Consider the following 24,935-nt stretch of genomic DNA (forward strand, 5'->3'; position numbering starts at 1 on the left):
CCTAGCTCTTGGTGCGTAGTACCCAATAGCTTTTTAACAGTTATGGATAAATTGCTTGTTTTTAAAAAAATATTTTTCAAACCAATTTAAAAAGCTGTTAATAAATATTTGTTGATTTTTTTTATTGATTGATTATATAGAAACTTCTAATGAAACAAACCTGAGTGTCAATCCTTCCTTTGATGCCTCCTGGCTGTGTGACTGTGATCAAGCCACTTAACTTCCCTGAATCTCAGTTTTCTCATTTGTAAAATGGTAATAAAAGACCCTAGCACCTATTCTATGGGATTGTTGTGAGGATTAAGTGAGATAACACATGTAAAGTATCTCGCAAATATTTAATTGCTCTCTAGATGTCAGGAGGAAGAGAGCAGACTGCATTGCCTTGGAGGAAACTGGAAAGTACTTTTAATAACCCCAAGCTTCTCCCTGAAACAAAGGCCCATACTGTTATACAGCTTCAAATTATGGAATGCTTTGGCCCCTAAATGACTGAATTTGAATATCCCCCAAAGGGCTGCACACCCTCAGTGGGTGTGACTTGGCTAGAGCACGTTATAGACCTGGGATTGTACAGGAGGTGTGTAAAGTATGTCATAAAAGAAAAGTAAACTAAAAAAAAAAACAAACATTAGAAATCATTCAGCTAGTCAGTCTCAAAACTCCGTTTTTCTGATTATGTATTCAGGACTCTTTCCCCTCCTGGGAGGCAGAGTGTTATATAGAGGAAAGCACATGGTCGTGGAATCTAAGAATCTCTTACCCTGGCTAGGTAGCAAAGCCAACACTTGAACCCAAGCCCAAGAAGGCTCTTTCCAATACAACCCACTGCCTTTCTGTCTAGAGAGCTTTTTAGTCTCCAAGCATCATGTTTGTTTCCGTTGCAGGACCAGATACCTTCTGTGGGCACTGAAAACCAGCTTATCCATGCCTATTTCCTGTGATGGACGAATCTGACATTAATGTGAGGTAAGATGAATTGCTAGATCTGCTATACCCCAAGCCCATGTTTCCCAACCCAGACCATACTGCAGTGTTGTAAAACGCCTAATGCTGGTTTCAACAGCTGAAGAGTGTGAGGGGTGGAGAGGGGGAGGACAAGAGGAGAATGGGAAGGAGTAGGAAGAAAGAAGAAAGAAAAATGAAGGATGAAGCTTCAGTTTGTAGATTTTAATGTGTTAGTTCTTTTGGTGGTAAAAGTTTTGCTGCAGACTACTTTTTACCTGCCTTAATAGATTGAGAGGGAAGTAAGAGCTGGGAAAACCATGTACGCAATGGTAATGACAATGTAAATGGAAAGAACCAAACAGGAAACTGAATGCTCTGTAATGATAATGGTTAAGATTGACTTAAGAAGAGTTCAGAAAGTACCTCTCTGTCATTTCTTTTCAGTAGTGGGGGGCTATGGGTGTGGAATATTAAAGATAGTACCAGACATCTATTTACATTTTGGTTGTCTTTGCCAGACTGTTTTTTTCCCTCTCTTTTGTTTTTTATTACGAAGAATGGATTGATAGATGTAGATGGGGTTAGAAGATATTCAGAAATGAATCCAATGTATAAAAAAAATATCAATTTTGTTTACTGAGTTACTGCTTTAAATCATAAGCATTGACACTGCAAAGCCCCCCCAAGTCAGTTGAAGTGGTTATAAATCTTTCTTTTGCTTTTTGATGCACCCATCCAGGAGCTGGTTGGCAGTCTCATGTTTCCTTAGATGTTTGTTGTTTCCAAAAAGGCAGTGCATCCTTTAAAATCTTGGGCATCAATGTTCTAAGATTTTTGTAGACTGTCTCCAAACTTCGGGTAGGAATTAAAACACCCTTCATAAAGAATTCCAGACATACTCACTCACTTCTTAAATAAAGAGGATTGTATTGTTTCATGGAAGAGGCGTTGTCAGTAAATGAGTTACACATCTGCCTGGATGGGCTTTGGCAAATAATCAAAGTTGCATTTTTGGAGCTATAGATGCACAAGTCATATGGCCCCATATTCTCCTAAGACTAAGGGAATTAAAGTTGTTCTGTTTTGTTTTCTTTATTTCCTCTGTTAGAGGAAGCTGGTAGCACAGTGGATAGAGAGCTGGACCTGTAGTCAGGAAGACCGGAATTCAAACCTAGTCTCAGACATTTACTAACTGTGTGACCCTGGACAAGTCACTTAACCTCTGTATGCCTCAGTTTCCTCAAATGTAAAATGAGAATAATGACAGCATCTACCTTGAAGAATTGTTGTGAGGATCATATGAGATAATCTTTGTAAAAAGTGCCTAGCACATAATAAGCCCTACATAAATGCTTGTTTCCTTATGCCCTCCTTTCCTTCAACATGAAATTGTGACAAGAAATGGGTTGGTGGTGGGGAGGGAAGATATGTTTTCTGTAGCTTGGTTTTGCACTTTCCTATTATAATAGCAATTTTTTCCATTGGTGCTGAATTACCTTGAATAGGTGGGGTATTCCAGGCAAGCAACTATTCACAGACTGCCTTAGCTGTGATTTATAGGTTCTAAACCTTTCCAGTGTGATCTCTTAAAGTCTCTTCTAAGTTGTAATGTTTCAAAACTTTGTCACCATCCTCTCTCTTGGTTTTCTAACTTGACTCCACCCACACATATTCACACCTATATAATACCATTCTTCAATCGCCAGAGTGATTTATTGTCATGCAATGACATTCTCTTAAAATCCTCTAGAGTGTATCAAAGTCTCCTCTTGGACACTGCTCATAACCTACAGGAAGACATTAAAAAAAAAAACAACCTCTCATAACTTTATTTAAAAAAAACTTTTTCATTCTAAACTTTAATATAAAAAAGATCATTTTTATACACACAACAGAATACAAGAAGCAGATTCTAATTAAACCATGGTTCTCCATTCCATACTGCTTGATTTTTTTTTTAAAGTACATAATAAATTCTACACTTTACTTTTGCAACTGTCCTCCTTTCATGTGCTTTCTTCTGCACTTTCATCTTTCTCTGGGCATTTAAAAAAATTTCCATGGTCTTCTTTTACTTGGCATTACTATTGCTAACCCCCTTCTGAACTTCCCTCTACCAAATTAAAAACCAAGAGAAAGAAAGTAACAGCCCTTTTACAAATAGCATAGTTAAGCAAAACAAATCCACACATGAGTCATGTCTTAAAATGTATGTTTCTGTGCTGTGTGTCCATCACCTCCTTGTCTGAAAGTAGATAATATGCTTTGTCATGTGACCTCTGGAAACTTGACTGACCATACTGCCTTAACCAGTCTTTTAAGTCTTCCAAAGTTGTTTTTCTTTATAATGGTGCTGTCCTTGTATGAAATGTTTTCCTAGATCTTCCCATTTTACTTTGCTTCAGCTTATACTGCCTGGGAGTCTCTACAATTGTCTGTTTCATCATTTCTTAAAGAATAATGATCCCTCTTACAGAATAAGAATTCTTATTCTTACCAAATAATAATATTCCATTACATTCATATAACACAATTGGTTCATTCATTTCTCAATTATCTAACAGACAACATAAAGCACCCCCTATATTAATCCTTTTTCCCCCCTCCTTTTAATTCCCCCGTCAGAATCAGGATGTTTGTTTTACTTCTGACTGTTCCTGGGCATTATTTTCCCTCTAATGTGGCCTCCCATCTCCACTTGTTCCCTACTGAGTTTGTTCTACTATTATACAAAACTGTGTTTTTGTTTTCAACCTTCCTTTGTCACTTTAATGTGAGCAATGTTCTTCTGCTCCCCCCCCCCATGCTTGTCTATCTTTTCAGACCCCAGGTTTGAGACATAGTAACTTCCACTCCCTTCTGGCATCATTTTACACTACATCTTCCTTTTCTCCACCTTCCTCTTTCCCTTCTCAAATTCTCAGAATAGGATTTAATCCACCCCAAGGATCTTTCCATTGCACCAGTGCCTTCAAAGGTATTATGCTATTATGTGTTAACATGTCATGTATTAATAATCATGACACATACACATACATAGTACACTAAGGTTTACAAAACACTTTGCTCACAACCACCCTGTGATGAAAGGAAGGGATGAATTGCAACCCTCATTTTACATGTGAGGAAACAGATGTGAAGACTGAATGACTTGTTAATGGTTACACTGCAAGTTTCACAGAGGATTCAAATTCAGATTCCGGGATTAGCAAATCCACTGTATAGTGCCACCTCTTATAGATGAGTGGCCAGGCCCAGGCAGGAACCAGAGTTTCTTGAGACTAATAGATTCAAAGCATCGAGACAGGAATGAGAAGCTGAGAGCTGGAGCAGATACTTCAAATTAGTGTTTCTTATGGCAGTTAGGAGGTACACTATGAGGGAGACCATGTCTGTCTGAATACAACTACCTGAAGCAATCTGCTTGCCTGAGGCTCTGCCCTTTTACGCTGATGGTGTTTGTTCTGTGATTCCATGTCGCACTGAAATGTTAGTGTGATCACAGAATAAATTGTACCCCTTCCTGACTCCATCACACTTCCAAGGCTGTAGAATAATATATAAATATAATCATATGTTTAAAAAAAGACATTCACTACACATAGAAATTTGTTTATAATTTGATTTGTTCAACAGGATGAGTATTAGTGCAGGAGGGAGACATTATCTAGTAGTCTGCACTGCCGATTTCTTTGGGACTGGAAGTTTGGGAATCTAGATGGTGGACAGGTACGTGTCTGGGAAAGCTAAAAACCACCAACTTTATGCACGATTTTGCTCAAGAGAAAGAAAAAAATTAATTGGAATTATCAGCACAGAGAAAATAATTAACACTCTAATGAAGATATTACCAAGGTCGTAGACTTTAAAGGGAAACTATTAGCTCAGTAATAAACACATACCTCTATGAACAATGACTCCTATGAAACAAAAGTAGAATCCTTAACCATAATCCTAAAAAGATGACACAATGATTTCTGGAAAGAAGACTGCAGGGTACCAATGCGTGTTATTGAATCAATAGTGTCTGCCTGGACATGAAATTCCCAACTCCTAGTAGAGACAGAGAAAAAGAGAGAGAGACAGGGACAGAGACAGAGACAGAGACGGAAGGCAAAAGATTTCTGGTTACTCCTCTACATTCCAAAACCACTGCCTTCAATTAGCTTCTGCCACCTCTATAGTGAGAGGTCTTCTAAGCTTCCCAATGACCTGTCCTTCAGAAAAGGAGAGAGCTAATTCAGAGCAGCTCCCAAAGCCTGCTACAGGTCTTTTTCATGTCTGAATAGAAAGGAATAGAGAGAGAATTTTTTAAAGCAAGGTTAAAGGTAGAGACTCTATCTGACCTGTATAAAGCCCTACAAATTCCCTCCAATAAAAACGAGGTCACACAGTACTTGCCATGTGCCTTCTTGTTAGGACTAAAGGATGTTTCTCTGCTCCTCCCACTGAGGATGAGGTGAAGTGACCTTATCTACATTCCAAGGTTTGATAGCAAAGGACTCAGTTAACAATCAAAAAAGTCTTGTCCTGTTAATAAAGACAAAGCTATCCCTTCCTGATTCAGTTCCTTTGACTTCTTGTTGACCAGAGTTTGGAATCAAAAGAGGCTTACAATATTATTTTATATTATATTATATTGCATTATATAATTTTATATCATTTTATTATATCATATTACAGGTTTTTTATAAAAGAAAGAGACCTATAATATTTTCTATTATTTCCATAACAGAGAATGTGACCTCAATACTGTGACCTGTTTGGGGACTATTACTATAGTAGACAGAGCTTTGAATGCCAGGCCCAAGAGACTGCATGTTTTTTGGTTGGCAATAAAGAGCCACCGAAGACTTGTGAGCAGAGGAACGTCTTGATCATTGCTGAGTCCCATTTCTATACATAAGGAAGATTCTTCTGACAGTAGTGGGAAGGATGGATTGTCAGGGGGAGAAAGTGGAGGTGGGAAGGCTTGTTAGGAGGCTTAATTGCAATAGTCCAGGTAGGCGGTAATGAGAGCCTGTTAGGGTGAGAGCAGTAGGACTAGCAAAGAGAAGATCATAGAAAATTAGATTTAGAGCATGAAGGGAACTTTGAGATCATCTGGGCCTATGCCTTCATTCTGCAGGTTAGGAAACTGAGGGCCAGAGTTTCCTAATGTCACACAGATAAAGAAGCAGAACAGGAATTCAAACCCAGGGTCTTTGATTCCAAATCCAATCCTTTTCCCACTACACCTTCTCTAATTTATTCTGAGGTGTTGGGCTTTGTCAATTCAGCCTCCACAACATCTGTTCATTTCCTCCCTTCTCTGCACTCCCACAACCTCTATCTTTATTCAGACTTTTTTCACTCTTTGCCTGGGCTATTGCAACAGTGTCCAAATGGTTTCCTTCCTTCTAGTCTCTCTCCTCTACAACCTGTCCTTCCCATAGCTGCTGAAATTGACATTCATAAACCATGGATCTGATCAAGCCACTTCCTCTGTTCATAAATCATCAATGACTCCCTACTGCCTCCCATATAAAATACAAACTTCACATTCTGGCATTTAAAGCCCTCCACAATCTAGTCCTATTTATCTTTCCAGTCTAATTTAATAATAATAATATAGCATTGATACTGTGCTTTAAGATTTGCAAAGCACTTTACAAATATCTTATGTTGCTTATGACAACACTGTAAAGTAGGGGCTATTCTTATCCCCATTTTACAAATGAGGACACTGAGACAGGTAAGTGACTTGCCTAGGGTTATATAATTAGGCAGTGTCTAAGGCTGGATTTGAACTCAGGTCTTCCTAACTCCAGGTCCAGCACCCTACCCACTGCACTGTCTAGCTGCTTCTATTACTCTACTTCCTACTAGCCTAACTGTGTTGAGTCATTTTTCAGTCCTACTTTCCATGACCCCGTTTGGAGTTTTCTTGGCAAACATACTGGAGTGGTTTACCATTTCCTTCTCCAGCTCATTTTACAGAGGACACTGAGGCAAACAGGGTTAAGTGATTTGTCCAGAGTCACACAGCTAGTAAGTCTCTGAGGCCAGATTTGAACTCAGGTCTTCCTGACTCCAGGGCCAGTACTCTATCCACTGTGCCACCTAGCTGATCACTAATCTGTTTACTACTCCCTATATGTGGTTTTCCATGTTCTGCTCCCATTCCATTTTTGCTCATGGTCTTTTTTTGTTTGAAATATATGCCCTGCTCACCTCCACACCATAGAATTCCTGACTTCCCTTAATTCAGATGCCCTTTTCCACGTGAGCCTTTCCCTGATCTCCCTAAGGCTTAGTGTGGTACCCCTCTTACTCTTACTTCATTTTTCTGTATACAGTGTCCACTTACTTATTTGTGTACATGATATATCTCCTAGAAAAGTATAAGCTTCTGGAGGCAGGAGCTGTTTTATTTTGACTTTATATCATCAGTGACTAGCAAATAGATGCCTCACTTAATAAATGTTTTTTGAATTAAAATGAAAGCTAGCCTGGAAATATCTACATTCTTTTCAAAAGTGTGCTAACTAACGCAACTGAAGTTCTAATTAATAGAATGTCAGGAAATATGTCAAATAAAGAATATGTGAGCAATTTTTTAAGGGTTTGGAAAAACTCTCTAGTGCCCTTTAATCATACTTAATAGTGACTGTCTTCTCTTATTCATACTTAAAGCCATCTATCACTGGCCCTTCCTCAGCTCCTTCTCTCCCAAGAAATCTAAGTAATTCACTTAGTGATAGCCCGCCAACCCTCTTATGTCAGAAAAATAGGGCTCAGAACCTTAGTGCAACATCTTTGGAAAGGTTGCTGGTACCTCATCTAGATGTTGGCTGCAGGTATCCATCTCCGATGCCTAAGATTATGATGAATAAAACTCTTAAATATATTTATTGATCATCTAAGACTGATAGGAAAAGATTCTCTTTAGAATCATCCATTTTAAATGGGATGGATACCATGAAATCAAAAGGATTTGTTAGGTAATTAGATGGGAGAGGTGAGGGACGGGGAAGAGTCAAATAAAGAATTATAGACCTAGAGTTGGAAGGAACATGAGAGTTTATGTTTTGTAAGTTTATGGTCATCGCCATCCCCAAATCTGCACGTCCATAAATCCTACAGGATCATAAGATTTAGGGCTGCAAAGGAGTTCAGAAGTCATACGATACTAGGATCATAGATTGGGAAATGGAGAGGACCATAGAGATCACCTTGCCTAATGCTGTCTTTTTACAACCAGTAAGGATAAGTGGTTCTCCCCAAATTGAGTAACTGGGAAGCTTTGGAGATGAGATTTGGTCCTGGGTCTTATGACTCAGGCTAGTGCTCATTCCACTACAATGAGCTGATGGGTGGTGATAAGGAAGAAAATAATTAGGCAGTCAGAAGGAGGATCAAGACAGTTTAGGATGAACAATAATGAGCTCAGTAAATTTGAGGTACTAATGGGATGATCAGGTTCAGGTGTGGGTGCAGGTGCTCTAGTAATCACGAAGAGGCAGGTACAGAACTCAGAGGAGAGGTCAGGACATCACTTTTAGATTTGGAAGTCAGCTGTGTAGTCATGGAACCGTGGAAATGGCTAAGTAAAGTCAACAAGCATATATTAAGCACCTACTATGTGCCCGACAGTGTGTTAAGCACTGGGGAGTCAAAGAAAGGCAAAGGACAGTCCTGCTCTCAAGGATCCTATATTCTTGGGGGGGAGGGGGAGGGAAGAGACAACATTCCAGCAATTACAAACAAATAAGATACAGACAAGATAAATTGGAGACGGTTAACAGATGATAGGCATTTGCCTTAAAAGGGACTGGGAAAGTCTTCTTGCGGAAGGTGGGATTTTAACTAGAAATTGGAGGAAGCCAAGGAAACTAAGGGGGAGATCAGTGGTTCAGTGGTTAGAGCACCAGCCTTAGAGTCAGGAAGACTCCTGTTGCTGAATTCAAATCCAACCTCAGACACTTACTAGCTGTGTGCCCCTGGATAAGTCACTTACCACTGTTTGCCTCAGTTTTCTCATCTGTAAAATGAGGTGGTGAATGAAATGGCAAGCTACTTCAATATCTTTGCCAAGAAAACTCCAAATGGGGTCATGAAGGGTCAGGCACAACTGAAAAATAATGACTCAAGGAAACCAAAAGATGAAAATGAGAGAGTATTCTTGGCATGAGGGACAGCCAATGCAATTAGCTAGAGCTGGGAAGTACAGCATGTTGTTCCAGGAGCAAGAGGCTGTTGTCACTGGATCACAGAGTATGGGGAGGGAGGAAGGAGGTAAGGCACAAGACTGGAAAGGCAGGAAGGGGCCAAGTTGTGAAGGGCTTTGAATGCCAGAAAATTTTATATTTGATCCTGGAGGTTCTAGAGAGCCACTGAAGTTTATTGACTAGAGAGGTGCCATGGAAGCTCAGACTGAAAACTGAGTGATAAACTGGAGTGAGGAGTGACCAAGGACAGAGAAACCAATCAGATGCTTAAAGAAAAGAAGGCTAGAAGTAACAAGTAGAGATAGAAAGGAGAAGAAGACTAGAAAGAGACCCTCAAGGAGCTCCCACACTGAAAGTCTGGGAAGAAAGGGAGGAATCAGAGAAATAAGAGAGCAGAGCAGTAAAATGAGACGATGTCTCTGAAGTTCAGGAAGGAGAGAAGACAATATACAGTTAGAGGGAGCGGTCAAAAATGTCGGAAGATGCAAAGAGGCTATTAAGGCCAATGGATTTAGAATGCAAGCTCCTTGAGGGCAGGAACTGTCATGTACAGTATTTTATTTATATCCCCAGTGCCTAGAACAGTGCTTGACACATAGTTGTCACTTCATAAATGCTTGTTGATTAAGTTATCATAGATCTTGAGGAAGAAGTTCTAGTAAAATGGCAAAGATCGAAGAAAGCAGGGTACAAGGAGCTGAAGGAAGAGAAGACACTGAGGAATTGGAGACATCAGTTATTAGCAACTTTTTAAAAGAAGTTTAGTAATGAAGGGGAGAAAAGAAATAGTTCACTCTCTGGATGGACTAGAAGAATCAAGAGAAAGCTATTGTTAAGGACTGGGTTGACCTGAGCATGTTTGTAGATAGATAGGAAGGAATCAAGGAAGGAAGAAGGAAGAAGAAGCTGAAGATGTATGAAATTATAGAATAAAGGATTTAGAGCTGGGAGGGACCTCAGAGACCATCTAGTCCTAGTCCATCCCATCATTTTACAAATAAGGAAACCAAGACCCAGTGAGAGCAAATGATTTGTCCAGAGTAACACAGGAAGCACCAACAGTGGAAGTTGAACCTCATAGATGATTGCTGGAAGGTACTGGAAGAGATGGAGGGGAGAAGATCAATGGTGCAGGGAAGGAAAACAGAAGGAAGAAGAAAGCAACATTGTTTTCTGACAGGACTAAATACTTATTAATCATCTCAATGCCCATAAGATTTTGTGGAGGATTTTTGTGTTTGGTCATAGAGGTTGCCCAGAGCCATCTTCAGCTCTCTTAGGTGGCTGTCTCTTTTTCTTCTTTCTATTTCTCTGTGTGTATCTTCTCTGCCCCCTTCTTTTGGCTTTGATCTTCTTGTCCTGGCCCTCAGCTAGCATTCATCCCACATCAGATGTTTCCCTTCTCCAGCCCCTCTCTCAGGAACCCACAGATGACATTGTTCCTTGCTCAGACCAGAACATAATTGGAAGTGATTGCCAAGTGCCTTCAATTCTATCTCCACAACTGCTTTTATGCTCATGTCCTTTTCTCTGCCCCTACAGCCACCACCCTGATCTAGGATGTCATTACCTTTTACCTGGATTTTATTACAATATCCTCTTCTCCAGTCTCCTAAATGCATGTCCTTCCCATTCTCTCACCTCCAATCCACCTGATACATACTGCCAGATTTCTTTTCTTTCAGTGGTTTCCTATTACCTACAGGATGAAGTTCAGACTCTTCAGCCTGGTCTTTAAGACTCTAATTCAGCCTTCACTATTCCTCTTCACATTTTCTGTTCTCCAGCCAGATTGGATCCTTTACTGGGAAAGTCCTGTGTCTGGAGTCAGAGAAACTCACTTCAAATACTGACTCAGTCACATACTACCTGTGTGACCTTGGACAAGTCACTTAAATCCTTAGCCCTCAGTTTAGTTTGCTTACATTTGTATGATGTTGTATTAGAGGACTTTAAAGTTCCCTTAGAGCTTTAAATCTATGATCCTATGATCTCTATATACATCCTACAGTTTTCTGACTCCTCATCTCTGTTTCCACTGTTCTCCATACCTAGAATGTATCCCCTCCCTTCTAAAATCATACACACACACACACACACACACACACACACACACACACACACAGAGGATCCCTCCATTTAGAAGTGATTGTCCTTTCCCAGGACTTGGAATAATCCATTATTTATACTTGTCTTTGGCAGAATGCTATGCTGAGAGAACACTGGACTTACAATCAACTCCAGTATGCTACTTTCTATTTTTATAACCCTGAGCAAATCACTTAACCTCTCTGGCTTTTTCTATAGAATGGTCATCTGTAAGTTTCCTTCCAGCTCTAAATCCTATGATCAACTTACCGTGTTCAATTTTGCACTACAATTTTTTTGTGTTTTTTTCTATGTCCTATGCCAACTGTGAGCTCCATAAAGGCAGATACCATGATGCTGTGGATAGAGTGCTAGTCCTGGAGTTAGAAAGACAGTTCAAATCCAAGCTTAGACACTGACTGGCTGTGTGATCCTGGGCAAGTCACTTGATCTCTGCCTGCCTCAGTTTCTTTGACTGATGAGGATAATAATATCTACCTCCCAAGGTTGTTGTAAGTTAAGATAGTATTTTTAAAGTGCTTAGCACAGCACCTGGTGCTTAGTAGAAATTTAATAAATGCTTGTTTCTTTACTTTCTATTGAGGCCATCCCTTGACTCACTTCTTAAACAGGCCTATTCATTTCAAGGGTGTTGCCTTACTTAACGTGAGAACTCAAAAAGACCTCAGTTTAAAAAGGCCAAAGTCTCCCACTGCATTATGGGACATCTCTAGCCACCCTGATCTATATCTGGCCACTGAACCCAGATGGCTTTGGAGGAAAAAGTAAGTCTGGTGACTTTGCACAGCCCACCCTCCGTCAAACCCAATTCCATTGCAAGTCATGTCATCACCCTCCTTGAGAAAGAAGGACAAACCACAACTACACAATGTTTTATAGTCCCTCATGCCACAGGACCAAGGACAGCACCTGCACACGATCCACTCATATTTATCAAAAAAGCCAATGTTCCAGCCACTGTACTAGGTCCACTTGATGAATGCTTATGGAAGGAAGCCGAATTGGAATCTAATTACTTCTTTTGCTGGGTGTGGATTGTGAAGTAGCTTTGGGATATTACAGCTCCCCCTGGCCGTAGCATATTGGTCCCCGTCACCATCAAAACTTTTGTGTCTTTCTAATGGGGAGCTCTCTAAGCAGGTAAGCTCAAAAGCAATTTGAACAGCTCTACTCTGGCCTGTGGCCAGGGATGGGTGCCATTTTGAGTCAGTCTATGTTTTTTTCCACCATCATCAAAGGCCTAACTATGACTATCCCCTCCCCGAAATGTCCCCCACCATATAAACAGTTAGCATATGAAGCACTGGACTTCCTGCCTTGATCACATCACAGAACCATCAAGTCTCAGGGCGAGAAGGAGCAGCAAAAAGCATTTGGTGCCACTGGCACCTGATCAGGAATCTGCTCTATAACACTCCTGACAAGGTGTTGTGCAGTGGAAAGAGCCCTGGATTTGAAATTAGAAGATCCGAGTTCAAATCCATCTTCTATTGCTTGCTTCCTGTGTGACCTTGGGCAAACTACTTAACTTCATGTGCCTCAGTTTCCTCATACGTTAAAATAAAGGGGTGGAAGAGAAAATCTCTGAGGGTTCTTCCAGATTTAAAGCTATGATTTAAAGAATCTATCCAGCTTCCATTTAAGCCCCTTCCATGAGAAGGCACTCATTATCTTCTGAGTCTGCCCATTTCACTTTGGGATAGATATAATTGGGAGAAAGGTTTTCCTTATATTGAATTAAAAGTTGCCTGTAGTGGTTTCTTCCATTTTTCTCTATTCCATCCTCTAGGGCTAAGCGGGGCAAATCTAATCCCTTTCCCCTAAAAATATTGTTTGATATTTGATTTATTAGAATATCTACTATGTTGCTAGGTAGTGCCCAAAAGTTGGTACAGTGGATATGGCTTTTTGGACTTGGAATTAGGAAAGCCTGAGTTCAAATCCAGCCTCAGACCTTACTAGCTGCATGACCCTAGGCAAGTCATTTATCTTCTGTCTGCCTCAGTTTCCCTATCTATGAAATGGAAATACTAATAGCACCCACTTCCACAGTTGTTATGAGGATCAAGTGAGCAAATATTTGCAAGGCAGTTTGCAAACCTTAAAGCACTATGTAGATTCTAATTGTTGTTATCATTATTATTATTTGGGAAATGTCTTCCACATGACAGCCCTTCAAATATTTGAGGACAGCATTCATGTCCCCACTAATTTTTCTCTTCTTTAGATTAAATATCCCCAATTTCATACACTGCCCTCACCATTTTGGCCATCCTGTGTTGGACAAACCATAACTTGCTAATGCCCTTCTTTAAAACTAAGTACCCCCAAATAAGTGGAATATTTCATATAATACTACAACCCTGATTGCTACCAAACTCCCACTTCTTAATCTTCCAATTCCAGTACTACTGAATTCCTGGCTGCTTTATCAAAAACCACCCCCTTCCCTGCCACTGCCATCATTTTCTCATCCCCACCCACTTCAGCCTTCTTCTTCCATGCCCCAATCCATCTTTGTCCAACTCTTCCATTGTGCCCTATTCTATTCTTAACCAATATTCTACTCTTAATACTTTTTTTCATATTAGATCTCTTCTTTCTCTGAGCTTTACATTTTCTGGCACTCAGAGACCTGGTTCCACCCAGAAGACACTGAACATTCTTTCTACAAGTTGTGCCTTCTCTTATATTCTTCTGACCTGTGGGTTTCAGAGAGGTAGATCACACATTCCTGGCTCTGCAATGCCATTCCCACACCTTCTGATTGCTACCATTACTCAGCCATCTCTTTTGCTTGGAGGTTTAGTTTACCCAGACATAGCACCTTATCTAGACCATGAGCATATTATGTCTCCTTTCTCAAAATCAGTATTTAATTCAGTGCCTACCTCTCCCCTTCAACCCCTGGCTCCATAATAGGGAACTTTGCCATTTGTGTTAATGCTCCTTCAGACACTAACCTTCAAATTTTTTAATCTCTTCATCCTGTCTGACTTACATCTTTACTACAATATAGCCTCATGTAGGCTAACCCTAATTCTACCTAACCCTTAATTTTAGCATCTTGCACAAGTATTCCATTTTCATGATCAATAATTCTGAGTTCATTTATCAGACTGTTACCTATCATCCTTTCTCTCCTTATGCCTCAGTCTTCCTAAACCTATATTCTTCATCCTCATCATAATATCCAATCCCTCCACCCCTCAGTACTTACCCCAGAGCCAGGGGTAAGGAACCTGCAACCTCAAGGCCACATGTGTCCTCAAACCCTTCACTGAACAACACAGAACAAACACAGAAGTTTGGATTCAGTCAAAGGGCCACACTTGAGGACCTAGAGGGCCACAAGTGGCCTCGAGGCTGCACATTCCCCACCAGAACATCTTTTCCTCCCTTCACAACCTTGACCCAGTAGTGGAACCAGTACAATGCTATGCTCCCTTCTCTCAAAATCATTTGTCCCCTTGTCTATCTCTGCTCATGCCTATAATATTCCCACCATCTGCCTCCTCCCCTGCTACACACAAGCTGCTAAGTGTAGTTAGAGGAAATCTGATTGAGACATTACAGATATATGTTATCTAATCTTAACTGGGCTCTCACTGTGTGATGGCAATCCTTTTACTCTTCTCTTACTAATTGCTTATCACCTGTTCATATCCTATTGTAAACCTTCTCTCTTCACATCTTGCACACCATTTCTCCCCAACCCATGTAGGACCTTGTACTTTACTAAAAAGATAGAGGTCATCTTCTGTGAGCTCCCTTTTCTCTCATACACTACATCCTAAAACCCCTTTGACATCATCTCTTATTCTAGTCTCTGATAAAGGTGTGTCCCTTCCCTTTTCCAAGGCCAACCCCTCTATGTGTACCCTTGGCTCTAATTCTTCCCCTGTCCCGTGAAATATTACCCCCATGATCAAACCCTCCCTCCCTCACATCATTAATTAATTAATTAACCTCTCACTTTATATGGGTTCGTTCCCTGCTACCTACAAACATTTTCACATCTCACCCATCCTCAAAAAACCCCTCACTTGACCCTACCATCCTCTCAAACTATTTATTTCCCATATCTTTTCTCCCTTTCTTAGGAAAAGCTGCCTACACCCTTTTCCTCCACTTCCTCTCCTCTTACTCCTTTTTCAGTCCATTGCAGCCTAACATCTGACTCCATCATTCAACTGAAACTGTTCTATCCAAAGTGACAGGTCATCTATACACTGTCTAAACCGATGGCTCTTTTCAATACTCATTCTTCTTAATCTCTCTGCAACATCTGACACCACAAATAGCCTTTCCTCCATAATGTTCTTTCTTTTTTTTCACTTACCAGTATTTATTTACATGTACATTATTACATGTAAAGATAGTTTTCAACATTCACTTTTCTAAGGTTTTAAGTTCCAAAATATTTTTCTCCCTCCCCCCCTCCCTTTCCCCCTCCCCAAGATGGCAAGCAATCTGATATAGGTTTTACATGTACAATAATATTAAACATATTTCCAAATTAGTCATGCTGTGAAAGAAGAATCAGAGCAAAAGGGGAAAACCATAAGAAAGAAAAAACAAAAAATAAAAATAAAGTGAAAATAGTATGCTTCAATGTGCATTAAAACTCCATAGTTCTTTCTCTGGTTGTGGATAGCATTTTCCCTCATGAGTCTTGGAATTGTCTTAGATCATTGTATTCCTGAGAAGAGCTAAATCAATCAAAGTTGATCATCATACAATGTTGCTATTACTATGTACAATGCTCTCCTGGCTCTGCTCACTTCACTCAGCAGAATTTTCTTTCTACCCTGGGAATTTGCAACACTGTTCACTCTTGGTTCTCTTCCTACCAATCTGACTGATCTCCTTTGCTAGATCACCATTCATATCCTGAAGCCCAAGGTTCTTGACTGGGCCCTTTTCCCTTCTCTCTCCTCAATCCATTCTCTTAGTGAACTTATCAGTTCCTATGGGTTCTATTATCTCCCTAAAGATGAATCCATGATCTATAACGTCTAGCCAAAGTGTCCTGAGACCCAGTGCCATATCACCAGCTTCTTAGTAGACATTTCGAATATCACCATCTTTTTCTAAAATCCACATCTCTTCTGGAGTTCCCTATTTCTTTTGAGAGTACCACCATTCTCCCTAGCAACCCAGGTTCACCACTGCAGAATCATTTTCCATTCTTCACTGTCTTTCATCCCACCTATCAGTCACCATATCTTGGTGACTCAACTGTCACAACATTTCTCATATCCAGTCTCTTCTCTCCACTCACCCATTCATACACTGAGTAAGGCTCTTCCATCTCAAACGTAGACTATGGCAATGACTTCCTAATTGCTCTCCTTTCTTCAAGTCTGTCCCCTCTCCATCCACCTTCCACAAAGCTACCAAACCTTCCTGAAGAATAGGAATGGCTGCGCCACTTGCCTGCTCAGTAAGTTCCAGTAGTTCCCTAAAACCTCCAGGACCAGATAAAAATGCCTTTGTTTGGCATTTAAAGGTCTCCACCACCTGGCTCCATTCCAATATGCTTTTCCAAACTCATTCCTCATTACTCTCCTTCATACACTCTACAATCCAAACTAACCTTCTCAGTGATTTTCATGAATGCCCTTCTATCTCCTGCTCCCATTCCATCTTTCTACAAGAGGTCCCACATCTTGGATGCATTTCTTCCCATCCTCTCTTTGAAATTCTTAGTTCCCTCAAAGCTTTGCTCAAATGCCACTGCTTTTACTAATTGCCTCAGCTCTTAGTGTCTCCCTCCCAAAATTAGGTTTTATTTATTTTGTTTATATTGTGTTCATTCTCATGTACATATTTTCTCTCCAAATATAATAAAAGTTCCTTGAGGGAAGGGACTGTTTCGTTTTTGTCTTTGCCCCTGCAGTGCCTAGCATGGTGCCTTGCAAAAGTTGCTGCTTAAATGCTTGTTTGATTAATTGATTGATCAATTACTTGACTAAAGCTTCTTCTGGCTACTGCATAAGGGAGGTGTCATTTTTGATGATTTGTTTCTTCATTTGTAAAAGGAAAGACTTGGACTAGGTTGTTTTTAAGCTCCCTTCCAGCTCTGACAATCTAGGAATCTCTGAACTTTGTCAGTGTGCTGATCATCTGATCAGGCCTGCTTGAACATAACATTCTATACCTCTTTCCTGCATTCATCACATTATAGTTGGTAGTATTGTGTACAGATTTGCTGTCCCATAAGAAAATAATGAACTACTCCAGTCCCTTTGCCAAGATAACCCCAAATGGGGTCATGAAGTTGGACACGATTGAAACAGCTAAACAACAACAAATTAGAGTTCCTTGAGAGTGGTCTATACCTCACTTATCTTTATATCACCCTCAGCGATTAGTGTAGTGCATTCCCCAGGTAGGTGCTTTATCATAAGCATTCACTGTTCTAGGGTCCTTCCCAACACCCACGTCATTTTATGTTCTAAGTTCTAAAGTCCCCTCCAATTCTGATACTCTGTGTTCTAGGAGCCCTTCCAGTTCTCAGTCTGTGTTCTGTTCTCAATCTCTGTCATTTCTATCTCTTATATCTTACCCAAGCCCTCCTCGTTCTTTTCCTTCTGAACTTAAATCCATCCTTCTTCATCTTCCCCTCTCTCGCTTTCTCCCCCTGAGAAGACTGAGAAGGGCATGGATCAGTTGGCCCCTCTGACCCTGCACCAGTGTGCCTCGTTGGGCTAGACAAGTATTTTACAGAAAATCTTTCTCAAGAGTTCTATTAAGTTTAGGAGAAAGTCAGTGGGCACAGAGACAAAAGGTTATTTCGGTGTTGCTTTAGAAATGGAAATGAGAGTAATGCTTAGATCCCACTGCCTGACTGATAACATGGTGACTATTCAGTTAGTGAACAATAAATTCAACCAAGAGCTAATGAGACTCTAGTTTCATGGCTAAAGAAATTGAAGTCCCAAGCGGAGAACTGACTTGTTTATGGTCACACAGCAAGACAGAACCAGGACCTGCAATCCTCCCAAGTCCCCTGCATTCTCCCTCAGCTCTTTTATCCACGATGCCAGCCCTGAGTCACAAAATCAATTTTTAACAAATAGGGATTCCCATTCACAAAGGCACTTTGGAGGAGCATCTAATATCCATTGTCTCACATGATCATTACAACAGCATGTAAGGGATTTAGTGCAAGTATTTTCCTATACATTGTACAGATGGAGAAACTGAGGTACCAAGAGGACAACTGATTTGCCTAAGACCACATGACAACTAATGGCAAAATGGAGACTCAAACGCAGATCTCCAGCCTGATTTCCTCTAGGCCACATTTTGTCATAGCCCAATAGAAAGAGCATAGAACCTAGGGTCCGGGGATCTCGGTTCAAATTCTGCCTTTAATGGTTATTCTCTGTGATACATGAACAAGTTGCTTAAGTTTGCTGGGCCTCAGTTTACTTATTTGTAAAACAAAGGGATTGGATTAGAGAGCCTCTTTTTCCTCCAGCTCAAGATCTATGATCCTTTCAAGTACAAATTGCCTTTATAGAAAGTGCCTTTCAAGTATACATTTCCTTTGTAGAAATATATAACTATATAATATTTTAAGGTTCACAAAGTATTAAGCTAACTTTCATTAACATACCAATAAGCTAGGTATTATTATCTCCATTTTACAGATAACCTGAGACTCAGAGAATTTAAGTACCTTACCCTTGGCCACCCAAATAATAAGTTTCTGAGGAAGGATACAAAACAAAATCCTTCCTGTTGCCATATCCAGGATTCTCTATTATGTTCCCCTAGTAGAAGCAAACCAAATCAAACCGGAAAATAGATCTGGACATTGGAAAAATGTTGATGAACTAGGGGATGAAAATCATTTGCATTTCCTAATTAGACCAAAATGGGTTATTTCTGAGAGGCAAAGAGTTGCTGGTGATTAGGGAATATAATTAGAAAACTTAGAATCATAGAATATCAGGACAGGAGGAGACTTCCAAGCTAAGAATGTCAGAGTGGAATTAGAACACATGACGTATAATGTCTTATAGGATCATAGATCTTTGAATTGAGAGGAACTTTATAGATCATCTAATTTAATACTTTAATTTTACATGTAGCACCCTCTCTGGACTACTCTACTAATTTGGCACTCAAGCATTTGCAGATTGGATCTCCTGCATCAACAGAGCAACTATTTCCATGGCTATCTTCTAGGGTATCCTGTGTTTTCAAGCCTTAAACTATACCTCAGGATCCCTACCACTGGGCTTCCTGTTAACAGTTAGCTGACAGACAATTAACTCAAAGCAAAGTCATTTACTAAAATGGTATAGTAAGACTGGTAGCCATAAAATATTCCCTTCATCTCCTCTTCCTCCATAAGCTTGAATCACACCATCCCAAAAATACACATGGAGTCCATTGGAAGAATCAGCACAAATTTAGAGCATGATGAGAGGGAAGCATGGGAACACATGTGAACAAGGCAACTCATGCCAATGAAAAGGGAAGGCTTTCTCATGGAATCCTCAAGAAGCTATCCCCAAGACACATCTCTGCTGAGTGGTTTGATCAGTTAGGTTCCCTGGGTCTATTCTTCTTTGCAGCTTGACTTGTCATTATCAGAGCTGCTTTTCCCTGGAAACTAAGGTCAGCTCTCTTCTTTACTGCCATGTCCCTTTCAGCTAATTCTGGCTTCAAGTGAATGCCTCTCTCTGTCCATATCTACCTGGAAAAGGTGTGCCTTTGTCTCCTCAGCCATGCCTCAAATTCTCTTGGGTATATTAACTCTCAAATTTCTGATCAGCTACCTCTATTTCAAAGAGCCATGAGTGATGGAGTGGTGGAAGAAGGAAGTCTCCCTCCCTTGTCCCCCATTTCCTGTCCTCAGGAAAACACAGGAATCACACGCCACACAACTGCTCCTACTTGTACTTCTCTGGAACTCTTGAACTACATAGACTGACTCTACAGCTAATAGATTTAATTATTTAAATGCCTCCAAGGGAACTTAGTTGTATTTCATGGGTTTCTTTGATGTTTGTTGTCCTGGTACCACACCTACTGCTGGATATTTCCTCTCGGCTTTCTAGGAGCCTCTTATTGGTTATTGAAGCCAGGATCGGTCTAACTTGCCTTTGGCAAAAGCATGTGCCATCCACCTTCTGACCACTACATTGTCCAATCGACTCCCACCTGCATTAGATGCACATTGTCATTCGTGTGATAATCAGGAGCTTATTCAGTGGATTCGATGTGATGGATACTGGCATGTGTGTGGCACTATTTGATTCAATTCCATTCAACAACTATTCAGTGCTGCAATGTGCTAGTTACTAGGGCCACAAAGGAAAACATGGAGCCATTCCTCCTTGCATTCTGCTGTGGAGGTGACTGTCCATAAGTAAACACAAAGTATATAAAAAGTACAATTAAGTCATTCCCAAAGAGATAGAGCCCTAACTACTAAGGGTATCAGGGAAAGAAGTGGTTCTTGAGATGTGCTTTGAGGAAAGGTAGGTTTGCTATGAAGCAGGATGAGACAGGAGTACAATACAGGCATTGAAGTCCACCCGTGTAAAGGCAGAGGAGGGAAATGCAACGTCGTCTATGGAGAACCGCTAGCGGGTCATCTTAACTGGAATGGAGAGTGCCAGAAGGGGACTAATATGAAATAAGAGTGGAAACATAAGGAGGAACACTCTTCCATAAGTACCCAGGGGTGGTCGTACTGGATCTTTACTTCAGCTGAGGTCCAGATTTCACAGGGAATGATCTTTCCTAGCTCCAGAATTGGAATAGCAGATGGGTCCAAAAGAATAGAAGTGCTATTTTTTCCCATTCATCACTTCTCTACTGATTAGAACTTACCTTTGGTCCCTTCTAAAGACTATTCTGCAGAACCTACTGCTCAGTTCATCAAGTAAATAGAAGCTACCAAGTAGTCTTAAAGGCTGTTAAAATATGTTGAAAGAAAATTAACAACAATCTCTTTATCATTTCCCCCACCTCCTCCAAGGAAAATAATTACTTGAAACACTATCTGGTTTACAGTAAAATCATAGAACTGAGAGGGTCCTTAAAGGTCATTTTGTCTAATTCTCTACTGAGTGAAGAAATCTTCTATATTGCATTTCTGTTTTTTTTTTTGAAGTGAGGCAATTGGGGTTAAGTGACTTGCCCAGAGTCACACAGCTAGTGAGTGTTATGTGTCTGAGGCCAGATTTGAACTCAGGTCCTCCTGACTCCAGGGCCAGTACTCTATCCTCTGCTCCACCTAGCTGCCCCTATATTGGATATCCTTGATGAGTAATTGTCCAATCTCTACTTGACTTCTCCAGGAACAAAAAAGTCATTGACTCATAAGATAGCCTTTTCCATTGTCAGAGAGGGCTCATTGTCAGGAAGTTACTGCTTACATTGAACTGAACACACACTTCCCTGTGACTTTCAGTCATTGTTCCTGGTTATTCTGGGACCAAGCAGGGTAATTCTCATAGCTCTTTTAATTATAGTTTTTCAAATGTTTCGGGACATGTTCCCGCTTAAGTCTCTCTTTCTCTTGGCTTAACATCCCTCCTTTCTTTAGCTGACATTTATGTAGCATGGTTTCTGGTCTTCTTACCATCCTAGTCACCCTCCTCTGGGTGGGCTCCAACTGGTGCATTTCCTTTCAGAACTAAATGTAAGCCTGATCTGCCAGGACAGAAGAAGAAAGGAAACAGACATTTATTAAGTGCCAGGAGCTGTACTAAGAACTTTTTACAGATATCATTGCATTTGATTCTCAAGAGAATCCTCAGAGGTAGGTACTATTGATCTCCCCATTTTACAGTTGAGGAAACTGAAGCAAATAGAGGTTAAGTGACTTTCCGAGGATCACACAGTGAGTAAGTGTCTGAGGCTACATTTGAACTCTGGTCTTCCTGATTCTAAGCCCAGAATTTTATCCATTGCACCCTTAACTTTCCTTATTTTTGTGACCTCCCCTGAAGACGAATGCCTAAGTCATGCAAGAGAAATAAGATGCTCTGTGGTTAAAGATTCCCCCAGAAGCAGATTCCTCAACTCCCTTTGGTTACCTGGTATAGTTTTCAACATATTCAAACCCACCCAACATTTATTAAGCACCTTCTGGGTGGGCACCCTTGTACTTAGCATTATGAAGTAACAAAGACAAATAAACTGGCCCCTGCCTTTGGGGAACTGATAGTCTAAAATAGTGATGATGACGATACTAGCTTGCATTTACAGAGAACTTTCAGGTTTGCAAAGTATATTACATTCATTGCTTTATTGGAATCTCACAGTAACACTGTGAGGTGGTCACTACAGGTCTACTCTTCTCATTTTACAGAGGAAGAAAACGTGACTCAGAAAAGGAAAGAGACTTGATCATCGGGGTCCAGCCAGTGCTAGGGGGGAATTTGAACTTACTCAAGTCTTCCTGGCTCCAAGTCTAGTGCTTTATCCAGGGCTCCGCACCACCACAAACAAAAAAACCTGTAATACAGTATAATGCATGAAAATCAGAGAGATGCAAGCTAGGTACTATATGAACTCTGAGGAAGGGAAGATTATTATTTATTTGGGCAGTCAGCGAAGACTTCCTGGAGGAAGTGACATTTCAGTTAGGCTTTAAAGGATGAGGGGAGAGATGGAAGAGAGAATAGAAGAGGCAGAAGAGTACATAAGGATTAGGGAAGCAATGATATGGAGGTGAGAGAGGCGAGAACATTTCTGAGTGACACTGAGTAGTGTTGTTTGGCTGGAGCACAGACAAGGTACAGGGGAGCAGTGTCAGATAGGCATGGACATAATATGGTGGTGCCACATTGAATGTGGGGGGGGGAAGGGGCAGTTGCATGTACGGCAAACACTGATAGGCAATAAACTTGATGGGTAATAGGAAGCCACTGAAGTGTTTTGAGCAGAGGAGGAGTAATACTGGATCTATGCTTAAGGAAATCTGGTAACGTGTTCAGAAGAGACTAGAAGAAGGAAGACTAGATAATTTAAGCCCTTTCTGCTTGATTCCAGAGGCAGAGATAGGAGTAATGAGTGGCACTTACAGAGAACCAGTTTATGGCAAAATTTATGGATGAACCTCCTAAATAATTGAAACTATCCCAAAGTAGAAAGAGCTGGCTTGGAAGGCAGTAAGTTCCCTGTCATTTGGGGGAACATATAAGAAGCCAGAGAATTCCTGTTCAAGAATTTATCAGGTTTTTTAAAGAGAATTCCTGTTCAAGTATGAGTTGTCTTTGCAACTCTGGAATTGATTTACTAGTTATCTGAAAGGGTTTCCTTTGTCACTAATTTCTTTCCTCCTCCTGATGTAATGCAATATCTCATTTTCTTTATTCTTTGTTTTTATTTATTTCATTTTTATGTCTTTCTCTTCTTCCTTTCCTTTCTCCTTTCCTTCTTTCTTGCTTCCTCCCTCCTTTCCTATTTCTCCCCCTTTTTCCTTCCCCCCCCTCTAAACGGCAACCTTTCTCTGAGCCCTCCTCTGTAACAAAGAAAATTATTTAAGCAAAACCAACACTGTCTGACATTGTAATGCTTCAATTAAATCTGGCGGGTCCTTTTCCCATCCACAGAGATCACAACCCTCTCCGAGCTATTTTAAATGGTGTCATAAGCAGCTGTGGACAAAAACATCCATCCTCTGGAGGGCAACCCTCTGGGGATGAGCCTCTCTGCTCTTAAGTAGGCTGGCTCTCAAATGACAGGCACATAGCCCATTGCCAAGTCTGTGCTCATAGCCTTTCCAACTAAATGGGACTGGTCAGAGTTTTTTCCCGCTGATACATCCTTTGAGAACTCAGGGTCACCTCCATGCCAAAAGGATGTACCAGAGGCAGACATGAGTGGAGAAACAACAATTCTAGCAATACCCACTCACCTAGATGCTCCAGCTTGCATCTGAAGCCCTTCACAGTCTAGCTCCATCCTATATTCCCTGCTTTATTTGTTACTCATTACTCCCCTTCATGTACTCTACCTGACTTACTTGGTATTCCCCAAAGTCCATATCAACATCTCTTACTTCTGGGACTTTGCACAGGCTGTTCCACGTTCTCGGGTTCTGCCTCCTCCTCACCGCTGCCTTTCCTCTCTCTCCCCACATTCGGTGTGTCTGTGTCTCTCTCTTGGTCTCTTCTGTCTTTTTCTCTCAGTGTCTGTCTCTGTTTTTCTCTTCCCTCTATTTTTCTCCTCTTTCTCTCTCTCTCTCTCTCTCTCTCTCTCTCTCTCTCTCTCTCTCTCTCTCTCTCTCTCTCTCTCTCTCTCTCTCTTTCTCTTTCTCCCTGCCCCTATCTCCTCTATCTGTCTCTTGCCCTCAAATTATATAATCTATATATAATTCTGTATATAATTAATTGTTTACATATTGGAATTCCCCAGTAGAATGTGAGTTTCTTGAGGACAGAGATTCTCTCTCCTTTTGTTTCTGTTTCTGTATACCTAGCGCTGTGTCTGACACATGGTGGGTATTTAATAAATAGAATGGAATGGAAGGCAAGCTATGAGAGTTTCCAATGACCTCTGCTGAGCTCCTGTGGGAGTTCCTGGGGCCTTTGTCGGGACCTACAACAATTCTGCACGTATGACTTTGGCAGTGGCAAGGTTCCAATACAGACAATTTCCTTTTTCATAATGGCCAATTACTCAGGCTTC

The 24,935-nt window shown here is 40.7% G+C and overlaps 1 protein-coding gene across 1 annotated transcript in view; it reads left to right on the forward strand.

The window, feature by feature from the left end:
- The first annotated feature begins 885 nt into the window (after positions 1-885).
- HTR4 (5-hydroxytryptamine receptor 4) overlaps positions 886-24,935 on the forward strand; it is a 64,311-nt gene continuing 40,261 nt past the window's right edge. Inside the window, exon 1 of the mRNA XM_020969133.2 lies at positions 886-969. Within this exon, the coding sequence (XP_020824792.1) occupies positions 944-969 (26 nt within the window). The 5' untranslated portion in view covers positions 886-943. The remainder of the gene's footprint in view (positions 970-24,935) is intronic.

The sequence above is a fragment of the Phascolarctos cinereus genome, unplaced genomic scaffold (genome assembly GCF_003287225.1).
Source record: "Phascolarctos cinereus isolate Bilbo 61053 unplaced genomic scaffold, phaCin_HiC Scaffold_2;HRSCAF=192, whole genome shotgun sequence".
Lineage (NCBI taxonomy): Eukaryota > Metazoa > Chordata > Mammalia > Diprotodontia > Phascolarctidae > Phascolarctos > Phascolarctos cinereus.